Genomic DNA, 20599 nt, shown 5'->3' on the forward strand with positions numbered 1-20599 from the left:
TAGAGTATGAAAAGCAACTCTCGAGTTTCCTGGACACCGAGTCGCTTCCATTTGTTCCCCACTTTGAGAATTCGGTTGCTATATGAACATTATTCTCCTCATGTAAATAGGGAATCAGAGGCTCAGAGAGCCCATACGTTCCTCAAGGCACCACAGCTAGTGAAGGAAGAACAAAGCTGGCTTTCAAATCTATCTCAGGCTCCTTTGGACTTTGATGTTTTGTGAATCTCTATTTTATGTAATTTGAAAAATGTGCATTCTCACCGTCAGGATTCACTGAACCATTTTAATATAACTGTAGATACCCACCCATGGTAATTACTGAGACAAGTTGCAATTAGTTTCCTTTGGCAACTTATCATTCTGGGGACTTAGAGCCATAGGCCACCATGTTACTAGGGTCTGGAGTGGTTTGGAGTATTTAAATGAAAACTGATTACAGCTTTTAGCCAAGTGTGTTGTTTTAACACACGCCTTCCTTTTCCCTCTGTTTTGCCTTCTCTTCTGTATTGTCTGGTTTTAACAACACAATCTGCCTAGCCTCATCCTTTTAATCTGATCCCTTTACAGGTAGAAAACCCACCACCACCAGAACTATAGGTGAGCCTGAAGGCCATAGTGTTGGCTGATGGTGATCAAGGCTGTCACCATCTTGCTGTGGGACACAGGTGGAGAGCGTAGGTCACTGTGGCCTGCATACTGGCAACACGAGTCAGATATTAATGACCCTCCTTCTTGTAGCCAGGTGTGGGCTTTGCTCATGCAACAGCTCCTCTGTCCAGCATCTAGGCACTAGGCAGTTGCTCCAAAGAGCAACTTCAGAGCCGCTCTCATGGGGTTTCGTCATTATCAGTGTGCGCAAGTGGAGTTGGGAGAGTTGTTATTTCCATTATTTTCCTCTTTCTTAGTACAGTAGCTGCTTTAAATGTCAGTTGTAAATAGCTTCAGTGCTTTGCAAGCTGGTTCAGTTCTCAGCCTGAAGACAAATCTGTCTTCCTAACACAGTCTGTGTGCTGTGCCTGTAGCTTCACCATTTATAGACTGCGTATGAAAATGAAGAGTTAGTTTCTCTACCTCTTCCAGGAAGGAAGCTTACTGGAGCTCTAGCTCAAATAAAGATCTGCATGGTATTGACTTCCAAGGCTAGGAGAGAAGGCAGAAATGATAACCAAATTATGGAGATGTTACTATTAAGAGTAGCATTGCCAGCTGGGCACCAATGGCTCACACCTATAATCCTAGCTGCTCATAAGCTGAGATCTGAAGATCACAATTCAAAGCCAGCCTGGGCTGAAAAGTCCCAGTGAGACTCTTATCTCCAATTAACCACTCAAAAACCAGAAGTGGCGCTGTGGGTCAGAGTGGTAGAACACTAGCCTTGATAGCACTAGCCTTGGGATAGCACCCAGCCCCTGAGTTCAAGCTCCAGGACTGGCAATAAAAAGAAGAGTAGCATTGCTTAGCATCCAGGGCTCACATCTGTAATCCTAGCTACTCAGAGGGGTGAATCTAAGGATCACAGCTCAAAGCTAGCCCATCCCTTCCCCACCCCAGGCAAGTCTAAGTGGCTCTTATGTCCAGTTCACTTCTAAAAGTCAGGAAATGAAGCTGTGGCCTCAGTGGTAGAGTGCTAGCCTTGAGCAAAAGAGCTAAGTGACAATCCCCAGGCTCTGAGTTCAAGCCTCATTACTGACAGTCACACATACACACACACACACACACACACACACACACACACGAGTAGCATCATTCTTAGACTTCAAGGCAGTAAGTTACATGAGAGAAATTGCTACAGAATTTCTTACATTACATGCTGAAACCTCTACACTCATCTCATTGGAACAGAATTGCTCCTTTTATTGTGGCCTAGTCAAGTGCCAGGGAATGTCATAAATATACCCTGTGCATACTTCTCACAACCTTATAAAATTAAGTATTGTTTTCAAAGAATGTGAGACTTGTGAAGGAAAAGAATTTGCCTAAAGACAAGCAGTTTGGTTAACAGGCTCTTCAGATGCAGTTGGATTTGAATCGAAATCAGACCCAAATTTTTCATACAATGCATAGAAATAAAACAGTGACTAAGAAGAAAGGTGGCCCTAAGAAACTCCTAAAATGTCTGCTTTAACTCATTTGAGGTTTTAGAATTTTTAGTAATTAGGTGATTGGTGATCAATTTTATCCATTTACTCAGTATCTTTAACCTAATAATGTTCTTTCTAAGACGTGGACCCAATATAAATATAAATAACCTTGACTGAAATTTGGCCTAAAGGGACATCAACAAAAGCGACAAAATTGTGTTTAAATTCATTTGGTCACTGAGCCTTTTAGTCTTCATGAACTATGTGAACAAATTGGCCAAGATTTGACTCCTGGTTTTCTGACTTGGTAGCTATTGTACTTAAGTAAGTTGTTTTGCTCTCTCTCTCTCTCTCTCTCTCTCTCTCTCTCTCTCTCTCTCTCTCTCTCTCTCTGTCTCTCTCCATCTCTGTCTCTGTCTCTGTCTCTGTGCACTAAGAGCAATTAAAACAGCATCATAACTAAGATTTTCAATGTCAAACATGTAGAATGATTCTTGTGTCTGAGCAAATTACTTACTAGATCTTTTCCTTCCTTACAACAGAATTCCAAGGGACTGGTAAAACACTGGCCAAAATAGTTCACAAAAATCCCAGTGCAGGTTAATTGTCATTGAGAAACTTCTAGACTTAACTGATTACATGATTATTGTTTTACTTATTTTGCCCATTGTTGTTAAGGTAAAGGCTGGAATCATAAATAATGCCACTTATCTGGCTGATGAGAAATACTTAAGTGATTAGATGACTTTTCTTTTTCTTTTTTAAAAGCAAAAGTTAACCTTTATTGTATTTATATACGTAAGGTAATTGGCTAGTTTCGATTTTAAACATACTTTACTTTTCTCTTAACAACAGAGGTAAGGATGTTGTTCTGACTTTTTATTCCAATGACATGAAGTAAAAATTAGCTCTCTTATGCTTCTTTTGTTTTCTTTTTTAAAAAATTTTACTGTAAAGGTGATTTGCAGAGGAGTTATAGTTACATTCGTCAGGTATTGTGTACCTTGTATTTCTTTTTGTTGGGGGGGGTCCAGTCATGGTGCCTGAACTCTGGGCCTGGGCACTGTCCCTCAGCTCTTCAGCTCAAGGCTAGCGCTCTACCAGTTGAGTCACAGCACCACTTCCGGCTTTTTTCTTCTTGCTTATGTGGTGCTGAGGAATCGCACCCAGGGCCTCATGCATGCAAGGCAAGCGCTCTACCACTGAGCCACCTTCCCAGCCCATTGTGTACATTTCTTTTGAACAGTATCACTCCCTTCCCTCATTTTCTTCCAGTTATTTCCCTCCTGACCTCCTCCCCCCAACCCAAGTTGTATAGTTCATTCCCAACACAGTGTCTAGTGTCACTGCGGAATTAGTTTTGCATGGTACTTTATCAACCAAGTATTGTTTTGTAAAGGCAACATTTCTAATGGTTTCTCTACTTCCAGCTCTTAGTCTGTGAAATGGGAACATAGTTTGCATCACTTTTCAAAAAAAAAAGCATTGTGAAATATCCAAATTTGTGAGTTGAGACACTCCTTTTTGTGTGGGTAGATGGGATGATTCTGATCTGGTGGTAGTAATGGCAAACCTTGGGAGGAAAGATTCGCCTCATTGGGAATGAAACAGTAAGCCTCCCATCTCTGAGCATGTAGAGGGATATTGCTAGCAAGGGTTGTCCTTCTAAGACTCTTGTTGCCTTTCTCCTCTACTTGTTCATGCCATTAATTCACCACGCAACAGAATCCCAGGCTTCCTCAAACCTTTCTTTGTTCTGTTCTCTGACACTTCATCCCAATGGTGAGTGAAACCAAAGGCTCTCCGCAGCAGGAAGGTTCTCCAAGGATGAGTTGGAATAGTGGACAGTGAATTGGAAGCTGCAAGTCTTTTATTGAAACGCAGTGATGTACCGGGAAAGTGGTGTACTGGGAAAGTGATGAAATGCAGTGATGTAGCCTACCTGTCATTCACTTGGTGATTAACGGAGCCAAGACTTTCCTGGCCTGTGTTCATTCAGGTGTTTATGGAGTGCCTGCTACATATTGGCTCCAGTCTTTACCAGGTGTTTTTCTATGTAACCAGGGACACAACAGTGAGCAAAGGGGAACAAGGTCCTGCTTTGATGGACCACACATTTCACTAGAGAAAAGTGGAGGCAAACACTAGGAAGGCAGTACAACTTCACCGACTTCTAGAACTTTATTTTTTAGAGCCGTTATTATATTCATGGAAAAATTATGTGGAACATTAAGGGGGCTCCCTATAATCCCTTTTTCCCCCCTAGACTTTGGTTATGTCAAAAAGTATACAAATATCTCTCAAAGAGGGCAGCTCCAAGGTCCCCAGAGAGAAAGGGAAAAACCAAGGGAGTGCTGGGGAAGAAGAAATCAAAGAGAGGCTGGGAAGGTGGCTCAGTGGTAGAGTGCTTGCCGAGCATGCATGAAGCCCTGGCTTCCATTTTTCAGTTCCACAGAAGCAGAAAAAGCCAGAAGTGGCGATGTAGTTCAAGTGGTAAAGTGCTAGCCTTGAGCAAAAGAAGCTCAGGGACAGTGCTCAGGTGCTGAGTTCAAGCCCCAGAACTGGCCAATAAAGAAAAAAAAGTCAAAAGAACCAAAGAAAGTCACGCACTTCCTATTTATGCCACGATCTCTGATTTGACCCCACCTGCTCATCATGTGGACATAGCCATGTTTCTACCTATGCAGCAGTCATGTGACAAAGACCAAAAATACTACACCTCCTAAGGCAGCCTACAAAATTACAGTCTCCCAAGAAAATCCAGAGCTATAAAGCTCCTAAATATATGCATCTTCCTTCCCTGACATTCAGCCATTTCATCAAAGAATGGAGGGCCTTCCAGCACAGCCCCTGATACTGATGTTGCTTATTCTACCCAGGCATGAACTGTTCAGTACCACCTGCAGGATGTGCTCTCCGTAAGCGCTGGTCTTCAGCTGAGTCGTGCAGGTGCCACCAAATTATACTTGCCATTGTAGGGGTAGGGTAAAAGAAGGCCAAACATAACCAAACCTCTTTATTTGTCGTTGTTTTTCTTACTTCCTGTCTTTACTTCACTGTGCAGAAGAGAAGCGCTTCTCTGTATGGCCTTTTGAGAAAAATGTCCTTTTTATTTTTATAGGTAGCATGACATTATATTATTATAATTCCTCATCTGTGCTGATTATTGTTTTTCTTCCACTAAAATGTAAGTTTCAAGAAGGCATAGAAGTGCTCATGGTTGTTATTTTTCACTACTGTGAAAATTCTTACTAAGTATTTGTTAAACGAAAGACAACATTGAGACTGCAAAGTGTGTGTTATTGGAAGAACAGAAAAAGACAAATGAAACATCAAATGTAAACTGTGTGTCGGGCGCCTGGCTCAGCCTTTTTACATTGGATGAGCCCTTTTAATCTTCTTTCATCTTTGTGGGAAACTCACAAGCAGATCCTAATAAAACACCCATTTTACAAAAACATAACAGTAGCACTGACAAGCACACACCTCATTCAACTGTCTAGGGCTGGAGATCGAGCTCCTTGGGAGATCCTTTGCTTAGAATGTGCTAGGTTCCATCCCTAGCACTACAATCAATCAATCAATCAATTAATGTCTGGAACAACTGACTTGAACTTTTGGGAGTAGCTGGAAAACTATGGTGCTTAACCTGGATGCTAGAATTAAGGCACTCTAAAGCACGGTATGTGTTCAGTGGTTCTCTCAACCGCAGGTATCTGACAGTCCTCGGGAACAGTTCCTGATGAGTATGACTTCTGAGTAGCTTCATGAAAGACTCTGAGCTTGGCGAGGTCAAAATCTGTGGGGACATCTTACTATCTGCAAGGTGCTTTGTTTGCCACATGTGGGTTGTGTGACCCATGGGAGGTCATCATATAGTTCCAGATGAACCAGATACAGGGAAAGGTCCTCCTCAGTCCTTGGAGTTATCTGTTCAGCACTCTTCTTGGTACCCAGGGTTGAGTGATTGTCCTCCAGTAGTATCATAACAGAGCATGAGTCTTTGCACATCATGACCTAGTACTTTTTCATGGCATTGAGTGGTGGTATTAGGCTCCGTTCATGTGTGTCCATATTTGGGCAGAGCATCCTCTGATGACACTTGACTTACCTGGTCTAAAGAATGGAAAAGAATCTGTGTTGTCACTCCCAGTGTGCACTGTGAATGTGGCCACAATCTAAAGCACAGAAAGTAGGTGGCATACATTTCCTTTCCCTGCTGTTGCTTCCCCAAATAACTGGAGTTCTGTTGGGAAAATTGAACTGCCCTGAGAGAGTAGTCTAGAGCAGTATTCACCCTCTTGAGGGTCAGGGATTGAGTAAGCATTATTTACTTACAGATCTATTTATACTCATTCCTTGGGGAAAAAAGTCAAGTGTTACTAAGGAATGGATATAGTTGTAATATTTTGATAGACTTCCTTCTCTTGAAGGTCGAGAGTCTGAAATAAATTTTTCTGACCTTTATTTAAACTCTTAACGGATCATGTGTTTTTCTTTCAGGAATTTAATCAGAAACCTTCCTGAAATGTCTGTTAAACCTTGGAATTCAGATTGCTCTCTAGTTACCTTGTGCCATACAGTAGCCAGCAGCCATGTATAGCTGTTTAAGTTGAAATTAATTAAAATAAAGTGTACAGATTAGTCCCTTTGGTTATGTTAGCCTCTACAACTACAGCACAGATAAAGAACTGGAATGTTCTGTTGGTAGCACTGCCCTAGAGACCACCTTTCCTTACTGTATTTAGTTCTGCAATTCCATTCTCCTATAACATCAATTTCACTTGGGAAGGAAATCAACATCCAGGTGCATAGGGTATAATCTATCAGGTAGGCAAGAGTGACCTTGAATTCATTTCACCCATTATCAAAAGACGTTAAGCAACTGTATATTGCAAAGCTAAAAAAAGCTTTTAGGAATAAATTTTAGTGATATACTTTTTTAAAAAAAACCTCAGAGACAGTATTAGAGGAGAAAATAGGATACAAACATGTATTTGTATATGTATGTTTGTATTCATATCTAGAACTTCAGTTTTGAATGTGTATATTTGACCATTTCCAGTCTGTGGAAATAAAAACAATTTTTACTCTCCCAGTTTATATTAGGCTACTAATATAGTTGTTGTAATTAGCCCCAAGAAGAAATGCGAAATTTGGTTTTAGAAAGAGTGAAAACTTTCCTGAAATTGAGACTCACAAAAATGGTTTTCCTCAGTCTTCAGAGTTGTAATTTAGGTAGAACGAGATTATTTTCAAATTCCTCCCTTCTTCCACCCTTGGAGGAAAAATAGCTTGTAAAATTAAGGTGAGTGATACTGAAAGGTGACAGCTAAGATTTCTTCATTGGCTATTAATAAATGTTTATGTCCTCAATCCAGCTACATTAGCAGTCCTCAAGGAAGGATCTTTCTGTTTCTTTGGTGTCTGCCGTACTGGAACCAGTGTTTGATAACCATCACTGCCTGGTGAAATGACAGATTGGCTAGCCTTTCCGTTACCCTTAGGTTTCATGCTCACAAAATGTGTTAACATCTTGCCTCATTTTGTGTTGGGTCCAAGAAGTCAACTTCTTCCCAAATTTTCTACATGAAATCCAACCTCTGGAATACAGCAAATGAGCTAGGGCTCTCCTAGTTTGTATGTGGCAAGATGCTAATGGGATTTTCTTCTTAAAATGCTTGTTAGTTTTACGGAAATGGTGCTGCGAAAGAATATGTGAGACGCTTTGATTTCAGTGATCACAACCATCCACATGTCAGTGTATTTGGCATCTTTTTTAACTGGCAACTTTGGAGAAAGGAATTTTATGACAATTTGCTATACTTGGGTTGGTTGTGAGAATCACTGCAGGCCAAAGGGCCATCTTGGTTTTAACAGATTCTCATTTCATCTGAAGGCAGGAATTATAAACTACTTGGCTTTCCTCCCTTAGATCCAGACACTTGCACTCAGTCTCAGAAACAAGAGAAAAAGATAGGAAAGAGAATGAATTGGTTTTCATGGAAGGGCCAGTGACTGTTTCTAAATGTCATTGTACCTGAATGATTAACATTCCTATATTTGGAGAGTCATGAAAGTTCGGTGACTAATATCTCCTCTTCTTGGAAGGGTAATTTTACATTGTGGTATACTCCCCAGTAATTGATGGGTGACAATTTTGAATAGAGCCAGGGCAGAGATATAGACAGCAAATATTTTCTTTTTTGTTGAATGAAAAGACTACATTCTAATAGACCATAGTAATTCTTTCCTCCTAGTTTGTGGGCCATATTTGCAATGTGCCTGGCTACCAGGTCCTCCAAATCCAGGTCATTCTCTTGTTTAGGAACTCAGTTGTGAGAAACAGAGAAGCCACATCTTGAGAGGTCAAATTGGAAGTCTGCATCTGGACTCCTGTCCTAAAGACCTTATAGCCCCTTGAATATTCTTAACACTGTTAGAAAACTGAGCCATGAGAGTAGGAGAGGGAAGAAAGAGCAGGAAAGCAATACCCACAAACTAGATCAACTTCAATGGAGAACTGAAGTGGCACATCATGTGGCCAGAGGAGAGCCAGGAGAAATGAGGCCTGGCATAATGGCTCCTGAGCTGGTCCCAGCCTAAATAGAGTCAAGGTCGGGAGTAGGGTCACAGGAAACTCAAGAAGTGCATTCAGGGTACAGGACTGACAGGTCCAGTGACCTATCCTCTAAGTCCCACCCTGCCTCTAAGAAGTCAGGCATGCTCACCGCCTGAGGGATGGAACTTCCCTGTCTCTACCATAAAGACAAGATGGCACCAGGTCAACCCAATTCTCTGTCATCCACCATGTGGCCAAGATGACACTGGTTCGACCCTGTATCCTTATTTCAATGCCAAGTGATTACTCAAACCACACAGATTTATGTTACTCAAAGCACTCAGACTTGTGGCTGTTTGGGACCCCCACTGGGTCAAGTCAGGATATGTGGCAGTTATTACAGGATCTGGGAACCACAGGCAAGCAATACACATAGGTCTCTGAAGGACCATGATGTTCCAGAATGTTCTGTTTATTTTTCATTCTCTTACAGTATAACATGCTGTGTGTGTGAGTGAGTGGGTATGCATGTACATTCATGCTGAAGTTTGAATTCAGGATTTCTTGTTTGCTTAGCTAATGCTCTACCACTTGAGCCATACCTAAGCATGACTTTTGCTGGTTATTTTGGAAGTCGAATCTAACAAACTTTTATGCGTGTGCTAGTTCGTCATTCCCCAGATCTTAGCTTCTTTAGTAGCTAGGATTACAGCCTGTGAGCCACTGGCACCTTATAAGAGAACAGTATGGAATTATTGTTAGATATCAGCATGGAATGAAGACTATAAATAATAATGAAGTAAAGCTAGAAATAAAAAAATCACAGTGACAATTAAATCACATGAAGATTGGCTGAATGACAAGTGAGTCATCAAATAAAGGGAAAAATGAAAAATCCTAGAATCAAGTGAAAATTAAAATACAGCTTACCAGAATATTTGAGAAACTGCAAAAGCAGTGGTAAAAGGAAAGTTTAGAACTATGAGCACCTGCATTAAGAAATCAGAGCTCTTAAGTAAGTAAGTCAGTGATTCATCTTAACCTCTTAGAAAACCAGGAAAAAGCCAAACTCCAAATCAGCAGGCCGAAAAAAAATTGTGAAATTATTAATGAAATAATAAATGATAAAATATTAATGAAATCTGGACTAACAATACAAAGAATCAACAACAAAAAGATGAGTTTTTGAAAAAATTCATAAGAATGACAAAACCTTAGCCACATTAACCAAAAGAAAGATGGAAAAGACAAAATAGTGACAAAGGTAGAGGTGAGAAAGAGGATACTAGAAAAAACTAACGTTGAAATTCAGAGGATTGTAAGAAATACTTTCAAAACTTATACTATACTGGAAAATGTATAAGAAATGGAGACATTTTTAGATTCAAATGATCTGCCTAATTTGACCCAAAAGACTATCAACTGCTTGATCAGACCTGTAAGAACAATGAGATTGTTAGCAACAAGTCTCCCCAAAAGCGTTGACTGGATGGGTTAGCTGCTAAATTCTATGAGGCCCTTAAAGGAAAAACTGGTACCAATACTTCTTAAACTATTCCCAATAGTAGGAAAAGAAGAAACTCTCCAATACTCATGAAGCCAATATTATCCTGATACTGAACTCAGATAAGAAAAAGAAAAGAAGATTATAGAGCAGAAGATGGAGGGGAAAGGGAGAGGGTTAAAGAGTAACATAGATGGAGAGAATTTGATCAAAGTACCTTGTATAGCTGTTACCTATATCACAATGAAGCCCCTTTATGTAATTAATTTGTGCTAATAACTTCTTTAGATAAAATAATTGACGTGAGCTTAATAGTGACTTTTCCATGCTATTAAATGTGCCTTATAAATAGTATTTCAATAGCTACTCAATATTTGCATTTCTTAGGTGTTTTACCCCTTGCGTCATCATTCTCTGATAGTTATCTGTTTTGGGCCTCCAGTTCATTAATGATCATTAGTGCTCTATGCAGAATTCCTTGAGTTCTTTAAAATGTGCTTTAACGGTACTTTCTCAGAAGTAAAAATTTGAATCCAAGAGAATAAACACTTTAGATCTAAACAGAATGTCAAATGGTTTTCTAAAAGCATTAGTGTGTATATATATATATATATATATATATATATATATATATATATATATATATGTAACTTTTCATAAGTTCTGTGACATAACATAGAATTATTTTCTTCACTTTTCACACTTTAGCATTAAGAATGATTTTTCTAAAATCTTTGCTAATTCACTAGAAAGAAGATGACATTTTATTATTGTTTGATTTTTATTTCTTTGGGAGGTTGAGGATGGTTAGTTCATTCATACTGATTGATCATTGATGCAAGTATGTATGAATTACCAGTGTGGGGGTCTTTTTCTTGTCTGTCTTTCGAGATTGTGCCTTTAGGAAACTGAAAGAGTAGAATCCATTGTTTTCCATCTGCCTCCTATACTCCTAATGCAACAATCATTCTTCAAAACCTTACGTGGATATTTCTGTTACTGCTGTACAGTAGTGTACTATTGTCTATGAATGCTATTGTTGCTGCTTTCTTCTGTGAATGTGCCTTGTGCATGAGTTTTCATTTGATTTATATCTTGGATCATAAGCTTCTAGAGGGTCAGCTGTGTCATTACAGGCTTATGCACAGTTAAACATAAAATCATTAATAGTGCTCATGGTAACTGTAAAACAGCCCTCCTAGCTAGGGGTGATCTAAGTATTATTGGGCTACCCTCAGGGTTTGATGCTGAACGAAAAGCACAGTATGCTGGATGAGTCACTGTACTCTGCTTTTACTTAGAAAGCTAAAAACAACCCAAATAGCACCTCCCCTGCTTGCTGACAGGTGGCTCAGATTTTCTTAACCAGGCACAAAGCCTAAACAATCTTAAGAGGCAGGTCTAGTGGAGAAAGGTAGACAGGACCAAAGTCCATAAATGAATTCTGCATCCAGTGTTTGTGGAAGGAATCAATCCTGGGGTACTTCCTCTATCAATTCCCTTGGTTTTCCCAATCAAAAACAGAAGAGTGATATCAGGATGTTTAGTTCTGAAAGCACTTCAGAATGTTAGAAATAAACTTCCTTATTGGATGACTAGTTTAATCCTCACAATGGCCTGGCCAAGCACACAATGCCATTCACATTCTCTAGTCGAGAAAACAATGAAAAGTAGCATTAGGAACCAGTCGCGTTTCTCCTCCAATAAAGTGTGCAATCAACAAATCATATATATATATTTTTTCATACATTATACATATATGTGTAGAGAGAAAACTAAAAGAAACTAGACTTGAACTCAGGGCCTCAGGTTCTCCCTGGATTTTTTTCATTCAAGACTGGCACCCTGCCACTTGAGCTACATGTGCATGTCTGGCTTTTTTTGCTGATTAAATGGAGATAAGGAGTCTCACAGACTTTCTGGCTTAAGCTGTCTTTGAATCGTTGATCCTCAGATCTCAGCCTCCCGTGTAGTGAGGATTACAGGCATAAGCCCCCAGTGCCTGGCTTCATCATTGTATAGCACATGATACTCCAAAAACGTACTCCACTGATTTAAATTTATCATGAAGCAAGGAGGGAAAAAAAGCAGGACAAGTTACAGAATTGTGGGAGATGTGGAAGATCACATAAAAGTATCCCATAAGATAAAAAAGCAAATTTCATTGAATGAGAAAAAAATTGAACAGGGTAGATGGAAGAAGATTATTAAAAGATTGATGATTGATTTTGAGTATTGAAAATATTTTCTTCTTATTTCTTAGTTATTTTACGTATTCACTTGGAGAATTCCCAGTTACCACAAAGACTAAGGAAGAAGGTTTACAGCCAACTAGGAAATAAGAGATATCTATTTAAAAATAATGAGGAAGCTACTAATACGATGAATGTATTGGCTGGAAAGATGGATGGATGGATTTGTGCTGGACGTTTTTGGTTAGGTCAGTTTTGTCAAACATGGAAACAGAATAAAGGAAAAAGGATGTTGCATGCAAAACCTATAAGAGGGTCTGAGATAGAATAGTTTCCTGAAGATGAGGTCATTCAGAGACCAAGACTCTCAGAAGAGCTCAAAGAAGGTTAGAAGAGCTTTTGCTTTGGTTACTAGAGTGCAAACTAAAATCATTATAAAGCCATCAAGCTTGAAATCACTCCTGGGCTTCAGCCCAAGTAACGCATCTCAAGTGCTTGCTTGAAAATAAGTCTTAAGAGCCAGGCAGGTCTCTAAAGCTCATGCCTGTAATCCCAGCTACTCAGGTGGCTGAGATCCGAGGATTGGGATTTGAAGCCAGCCTAGGCAGCAGAGTCCACGAGACTCTTACCTCCAATTAACCAGAAAAAAAAAAAAAGCTGGAAGTAGATCTGTGGTTCAAATGGTAGAATGTTAGCCTTGAGCAAAAAGCTTAGGGACAGCATGCAGTCTCTTGAGTTCAAACCCCATAATGGACACCATAAAAGGGAACCGAATATATTTGTCTAAGAGTTGGAGATATTTTGTTACATAAATCCATGCTGAATAAGGTAGTAGTTGGGTTGGTAGGGTCTTGTACATGAAGTAGCTCAAGACTGTGCTCGAATTTCAGGATTCTATGGGCAGCTGCAGACATTCTGCCCACCACATTACACTGAAAACCAGAGAACTGCACCGCCCAGCAGCTCTTGCAGTGTGATACCATCCTTCGAGGATTGCTTGGGCCCTACAACCATGGGCCAGGCTGGTTTCGATGTTTTCCACAGAGCCTTCTCCACTCATTCTGGCATTACAGGTACGTTGGGAATCTGTGACGTAGAAACTCAGGCTGACAGGCTAGTGGGTTTCCGGGTGACTGGCCCAGACTAGTTTTTACCACATCTGCTCCTATCCAACTGGTCGTGAAATAAGACTCCAGATCCCACCCTAGCCTATTTGGGGGTCATTATTGCTCCCCTAGACTGGGGAAATACCTTTCAAAAAATTTCCCTAAAGTTTCTTCATCTATAATCTTGTTGCCTTCCCACACTGAGCATTGCCTTTCAAAAACGAGGAATAAAATATCCTACTTTCTTAAATAGATAATAAAAAAAAAACTGTGTCTACAGCACAGGATTCTCCTCTCAGGTCTGACTTAGACCCGATCAAACTCTGCAGACCTGCATGTACATATTTTTCTTACAAACTCTTCTGACCGTATGCAGCCTGAACCCCACCCCAGCCCCATATATGGGCCTCCTCTTCCAGCATCTTTCTGGAGTATTCTTTCCCTATCTCTACATCCTGTTCTCTTGGTTTGGGGTTGTTGTAGTTTTTATTTTGTTAGTGTCATTGTTGTTTGGTCTGTTGTGAGGCTTGGAATCATGGCCTGGGCATTGTCTCTGAGCACTTTTTCTCAAGGCCAGTATTCTACCACTTTGAACCATAGCTCCACTTCCGGTTTTCCAGTGGTTAATTGGAGCTAAGAATCTCATGAACTCTCCTGCCTGGGCTGGCTTTGAACTGCGATTCTCAGATCTTGGCCTCTGGAGTAGCTAGGATTATAGGTATGAGCCACCAGCTCCAGCATACTGTTCCCTTTTATGAGTCAACTTTACGATTTCCACTTCCTGTTTCTTGAGAATGTTCCCCTTTACTTCTTCGAAGTCCATATTTTGTGCAAGGTCGTCATGATTTAGCCAGCTACTTGCAAGTCGACCTTCTTACCTAGGTTCCTTAAAGACAGAGACATGATTGAAGTTCCAAGCCTGCAGACAATACCTAGTAAGCTGCTCTGCACACTTGCCCTGGGCTGCACGGTTGAGTTACTGACTTCTGTGCTCTTTCTCTTCCAGTGTATGATTTACCTTCAAGTTCCTCCAGCCTCTTTGGGGAATCTCTTCGCAGTGGGCCTGAAGATACGACATTCCTACAGATCAGCGCTGTGGACCGCTGCCCTAGCCAGCTCTCCTCTGTCTACACGGAGGGCTAAACACTTCCATGGCCTCTACTGCATATGCAGAGCCTTTTAGTGGTGATTTCTGGTCTTTTGTTTTCATGTTCTTACAGATCGAGTGAAGCAATATGTCAACCCAATGTGCGGAGCAGAGGGGTCACCGTGTCTGGCATGCAGGACGAGGGTGATCAGAACTAGCTTGGCAGGAAGTTTGCACTTGCTCCTTTGTCCTCTCTCAGTTTGCTGGGCAAGGTCACCAGCAGGACTTTTCTTTTCAAAGGGAATGTAGAGTCACTCTGTACGGGATACCTGTTACTTCCTGGCTGTCATCCCTCAAAAGATGTCAGTGAAACAATGTCTGCATGGAAAGAGTTTGGGAATAACCCTTGCTGAAAATTCCAAAGAGGGAAGGATGGTCCTGTTACCAATGTGGCACAGTGAGCAGCCTCTCCCAAGGTTCTCCATCTCAGCCGCACGATGGAAAGCCAGACCCAACCAGGAAAATCTACATCCAAAGCCTATTGCGGTCTCCAATTGGAGAAATGCCCTGGGATTCCCTCCGGTCTTTGAATAGCTTCAGCGCTAGCCAATTGCTTCTCAGTGTTTCTCCAACGGCAAAATGAAGTTTCGTCTTCCAGCAACCTATGTTGCTGGAACAACAAATACTTGTTATTTACATTACCTTAACAAGCAAAAAAATATTTACAGGTTTGTTCTTTGGATGGAAATCATTATTATTTTAATCCTTGCAGTTAACATTTGTTTTGCCAGACCTGTCACTCTGTCTTGACCCTACACCTGGAATGTTTTGTAGTTAGCAAACACTCCCTGAGGGAAATGGAATGGGTGTACACCCACTCACACATGCATGCACACACACGCGTGCACACACACACACACCCTGCTCCCAGTGCCCTACATAGCAGGAACTCTCATGGATTGTCTGGTCAGTAACTTCACCTTGTAAACTTTGTCCTTTGACGGGTTCATCCATTGTCTGTGCTCTGGTGCTCTGTCTGAGAAATGCCAGAGATATGAACACAGACACACAGACAACGCGTGTTCACTTTGCACTTACTTGCAATTACTTTGCACTCCTTTGCTTGTTTCCTTCGGTGTACCCCCCCCAACTGCCTGTTTCCCCCCCACACACAACTTTTCCCTACCCTCTTTCCATATCTTTCTCGTATTCTGTTATTCAAACCTGCCTAACACTCCTGGTATCCTGTTTGTCGACTCTTGGGAAGCCAGAAGGGATGGTTCACAAAAAGTGAGCGAAAACAGGTAACCCTTCACTGAAACTCTAGTTGAAGGCCTGGGGATTTTTTATTACAGATCCCTTGGCTATTTTTTTATATAAGACCTAAACAGAAAGTCATTTTCAGTGACACTTTACTAAAGTATTTTTAAAAATATCCTAGACCCCAGTGCATAGGCTGTGAAACTCCCAATGACCTGGTCCATTCTGACATTCTAGTATGCTTCTATTTCAGTTTCTTACTCTCTTAGTTTTTTAAAGTGTTTTGAATGAAAAGTGAAATAGTTATCAAACTGAAATAATGACAGCCTTCAGCATGACAAGCACTGCTTGGTGAGACTTGGGGTCCAGTGACAATTTATATCCTGACAGACATGTCTTTCCAGCCTGACTCTAAAATCACAAATGCGTACCCTGATTTGCTTTCCGTTCATTCTACCATAGAAAGGGGGAGAATCAAGAACCAAGCGTGGATTTTGTTTTACAGCACCCTTGATTTCTCTTGCTGTTGGGCTCTGTTCTCTGAACACTTATCATGCAGATGTTCATTTCTGCAAAAATTTGAATTCCCACTTTATAAAAACTTTCTGTGCCTTAGGAAAAGATGTCCACAGGTGAGTGCTCAGGCTGCTGTAAACAGAGTACCATCCTTCTTCTCAAAGAACTTGGGGAAGGCATGAAATGGCTTAAGCAAGGATATGTGCCTGCTAACATGGCTTAATTGCTAGCATCCCTCAGTATGCGCTGACACACCCTACAAAGAAAAGCATGCAGTGCATTTATCCATGCTTACATTCTGAAACTTTTAGAAGGAACACAAAGTGTGGTTCATTGGTGAGTTGTCAGACCTGCCTTGTGGCCCTATGTAATTTGAAGTAGAAAGGGGAGGGAGTGAAGAGAACAAAGCAAAAAGCTGAAATTTAGAAACCATGGCAGACCAGCTCTGGCCTCGTGATGATCTTTCACAAAAACCCTGCTCCTCTGTGGCTTTAGCTGACCAGGAAGGAACTCCAGAAGGGCCTCCTAATAGCAGTTCCTTTAGCACCTCCTTTCTCAGCAGAGTCTCCAGACCCAGCCTATACAGGCTATTGTCAGGTGTGTGGCCAGGTGTGTGCAGGGGACCTGGCCAAGTGGAACTCCTCACAGGCCTCTCAGTGTTTCCTGATACCTGCAAGATTGAGGTTGTAGCTTCAGGAAATGACACGTGCAGATTCCCCTTTGAAAACAAAAACATACATAAACAGTAACAACAGTAATACTGGTGCTTATGAAAACACACTGTCCAAGGGCATTTATTCTAATACATGGGAAAATATCAGTATGCCTAGAGACATTTCACTGGCTACATTGGGTTAATTCTCTACCAGGACGGCATCCAAATGACAATTACAGTTTCAGCTCTGATCAGCATTTAGCTATTATTTAATTATTTACTGGCACTATGAAGTATCTCCTTTATCCTCACCCAAATTACATAGCGGATCCTAAAATGAAAAAAAAAAAAAGTTCTGTAGTAAGTCATAGTATAGTTTACATGGATAATAGTGTTTCGGTTGTGTTCAGTTGTTTTAAAATATCAGCTGACAAGCACACTACTACATTCATACCAGTTCTGAACAGGGATGACCATTCAACTCCCAACCAGAAAACCTTGACTTTTCAGTTGCCTTGAAGTATTGGGAATAGCAACTCTTTAAGTATTGTCTCATTAACTGGTGTTTTCTTTGATCATGTCATACTATAACAGCATTTCTTAATGGCACTTTTTGTTAGTGATGTTATTATCATTTATTATTATTATTACTATTGTTATTGCCACAGATTAAATAAAGCAAAAAAAAAAAAAACAAAGAAAAACCAAACTTATTGGGAGAAATGGTGAGTGTAAAAAAAAAAAAATGAGAGATTTATTTTGTACAGACAGCAAAGTATCCTGTGTAATGTTGCTGACATAAAACACTTGGGGTGGGGGGAGGCGGAATGGAAATCTGTTTTCCATAAATCACACAGGCTCTTGTACATAATTCTGTACACTCACGTAGAGAATTGAGCTGCATATATCATACTGGATATGGGGCTGATTTTAACTCTCAAGGCACATCTGCTGCTTGTTGTCATAAATCTTTTAAAGAATTAGGTACACTTTTTTCTATTAATATGTATAGTTTTGTGATTTGTCACAGTTATGTTTCATATAATCATAAGTTATTTTGTCTTGTTTCATGAAGTTCTTTTTTTTAATGTCAAAAATAAAATGAAGGGATTGTGCACTTGGTACCAAATAAAACTGGAAATAGAGGATACACCCTCCCACCTGAAATCCTCCTTCAATGCGTTGCTTTAAAACACAATGTCAACGACCATTGTTTGTGTTTGTGTGTGTTTCATTTATTTTGGTTTGTTTTGTCATCAGCCTCCTCTGTATTGGGGGATCGTAATTATAATTAAAAGCAGATGGGGGAGGGGAGAGGGCCCAAGGCCAGCTTTAAAATGCCGCATTGCTTTGGGCCAGAGCTGCAGCCTGGATTTAATTATAGATATGAGGACGAAATGGCAGTAAAAATGAATGTCTCCCTGAATCCTTTACATGTTGGGAGTGTCCATAAATAAAACATGAAGTTTTATTTCATCACATTTAATTAAAGCTTTTATACATATTTTATTGGTTATTCTATTAATCCGCTTCACAAACTGGATAAATGTGTGCTAGGGTCCGGGGTTCATTGGTGCCTTTTCTATGTAGCACTACATCATACTTCAGAAATGCCTCTGGTGGTTGGGAAGGAGGGCCGGGGACACTCTCATCCCCGTTTTCTTCAAACTGCAGAGAGAAGCACCAGCTTCCCAGGAACTCATTCCTTGAAGGGAAGCGAAGGTCATCCATCACTTCCCTAGTGTCCCTGTCCCATCTTTAGGTCACCTGACCCCTTTCTTATGCTAGGTGACCTCCTTCCATGCCAGTTAGGGACACAGAGTGGTCAAGATGGCATCAAGCTTGTCTGGTCTGCTGGCCAAGCGTAGGAGCACACAAACTTGGGAGATATTTCATCATAGAAAAGCAGGAGGTCAGGAGTTGGAGGCCAGTCCCTGTCTCAGAACATTTAAGTATACCCATCTCAAGATGCATTCTTAGAAAACTTTATATGGGTGTCTGCATGCATGCGTGTGTGTGTGTATGTGCACACATGTTACATGCCTGGATGTGTACCTGTATTGGGGCTTGAACTGAGACCTTCCCCTTGCTCTCATTCAACCTTTCCACTCACAGTTGGTGCTCTACTACTTGAGCAATGCCTCCATTTACTGCTTTTTGTTAGCCAACTAGGGATGATTCTCAAAGATTGGTCTACCTGGGCTGGATTTGAACCTTGATGCTCAAATCTCAGCCTCCTAAGTGGCTAGAATTATAAGTGTGAGCCACTGATTTCCAGCTCTGGACAGAGAACAGGTACTGCTTAGTATGTGAGGTGTAAACAATGTAGTCTCACAAGATAAGAAGAGCTCTTCAGTCTCCTAAAATAACCACAGGTGGCAATGTAATTTGGCCAATCCTCTTTGGGGAACAGTTTAGCATGGGAATACTTCAGGTGTCTACATACTATGGACCCTCCCCTCAAAAAGGAATCCACTCCTCTTGAGACAGACTCAAGTCAGTGATGGCTCCCAACATGAGACATTCTTAGCAATGTTCTTCACGTAGCTGCTAATTGAAAACAACATAACTCTTCACAAACAGTAAAATGAATCACTGAACTTGGCTTTAAATGGCATGAGAAATGCCAGGCAAAGAAAGGACTGCAGCCTCATCTACGTATGAAAACCCAAGGCTGAGCCTCACATGATGTAGAGAAAGACACACGAAATAAATCTACAGTAATATTCTATTTGTGTACACTTCAAGCAACATCTAATTGGAGAGTTTAGATGGTAGAAATAGAAAGAAGGAAAGCAAGGAAAATAGTATCAGACAGGCCCAGCTAGTCAAAGGAGAACACAATTGAACTTGTGGGATACAGAAAGTGATTTAGTTCAAGTGTTAGATGACCTGGATGTTTGGCTTATAATTGTTTGACTGTGCATATATATTTTATAGACTTTTTTTGTTTTTGTCGGTCATAGGGCTTGTGCTCAGGGCCTGTGCACTGTCCCTGAGCTCTTTTGCTAAAGGCTAGCACACTACCACTTGGAACCTCAGCTCCACTTCCAATCTTTGAGTGGTCAATTGGAGATAATAGCCATACAGGAACTTTTCTGCCAGGGCTGGCTATGAACTGCGATCCTCAGATCTCAGCCTCCTGAATAGCTAGGACTGCAGTCACGAGTGCCCAGCTATTTTATAATTTGAGTCAAAATAATAGAGCCATGTCTTTCATCGTCTGCTCCTGGGGCCTTCAAACTTCTGGAAAGACCCAGATGGTGCATACTTTTTAAGCTTTGAGGGCTATCTAATCTCTTGTCTTTACTAACCAACTCTGCTACTGTATGTAGCTCCAAAGTAGCTGCTGACAATACGCAAACAAATGGGCGTGGCTGCGTTCCAAGAAAACCTTATTTATGGATGCAAATCTGAATTTCATCTCATTTTAAGATGTCATAAAATATTCATTTAAAATTGTTCCCAACTATTTAAAAAGGTAAAGGCAAAATTCTTAATTCACAGGCTGTACAAAAACAAGACAGCAGGCTGAACTTGGCCCATGAACCACAGTTTGCTGACTCTCTTCCGTGAAAAGAATATTTCTGAGCCCTTCCCGTAAGCATCCACTCAAAGAAAATCACAGATAGG

The 20599-nt window shown here is 40.7% G+C and overlaps 1 protein-coding gene across 4 annotated transcripts in view; it reads left to right on the top strand.

Moving 5' to 3' along the window:
* Glis3 (GLIS family zinc finger 3) overlaps positions 1-18447 on the top strand; it is a 449742-nt gene extending 431295 nt beyond the window's left edge. For all 4 annotated transcript variants that reach the window (XM_042699395.1, XM_042699396.1, XM_042699394.1 and 1 more), the window contains 2 exons: positions 13233-13415; positions 14455-18447. In XM_042699395.1, coding sequence (XP_042555329.1) covers positions 13233-13415; positions 14455-14591 — 320 coding nt within the window. In that variant the 3' untranslated portion in view covers positions 14592-18447. The remainder of the gene's footprint in view (positions 1-13232; positions 13416-14454) is intronic.
* Positions 18448-20599: the final 2152 nt, after the last annotated feature.

The sequence above is a fragment of the Dipodomys spectabilis genome, unplaced genomic scaffold (assembly GCF_019054845.1).
Source record: "Dipodomys spectabilis isolate Male_0828 unplaced genomic scaffold, ASM1905484v1 ptg000241l, whole genome shotgun sequence".
Taxonomy (NCBI): domain Eukaryota; kingdom Metazoa; phylum Chordata; class Mammalia; order Rodentia; family Heteromyidae; genus Dipodomys; species Dipodomys spectabilis.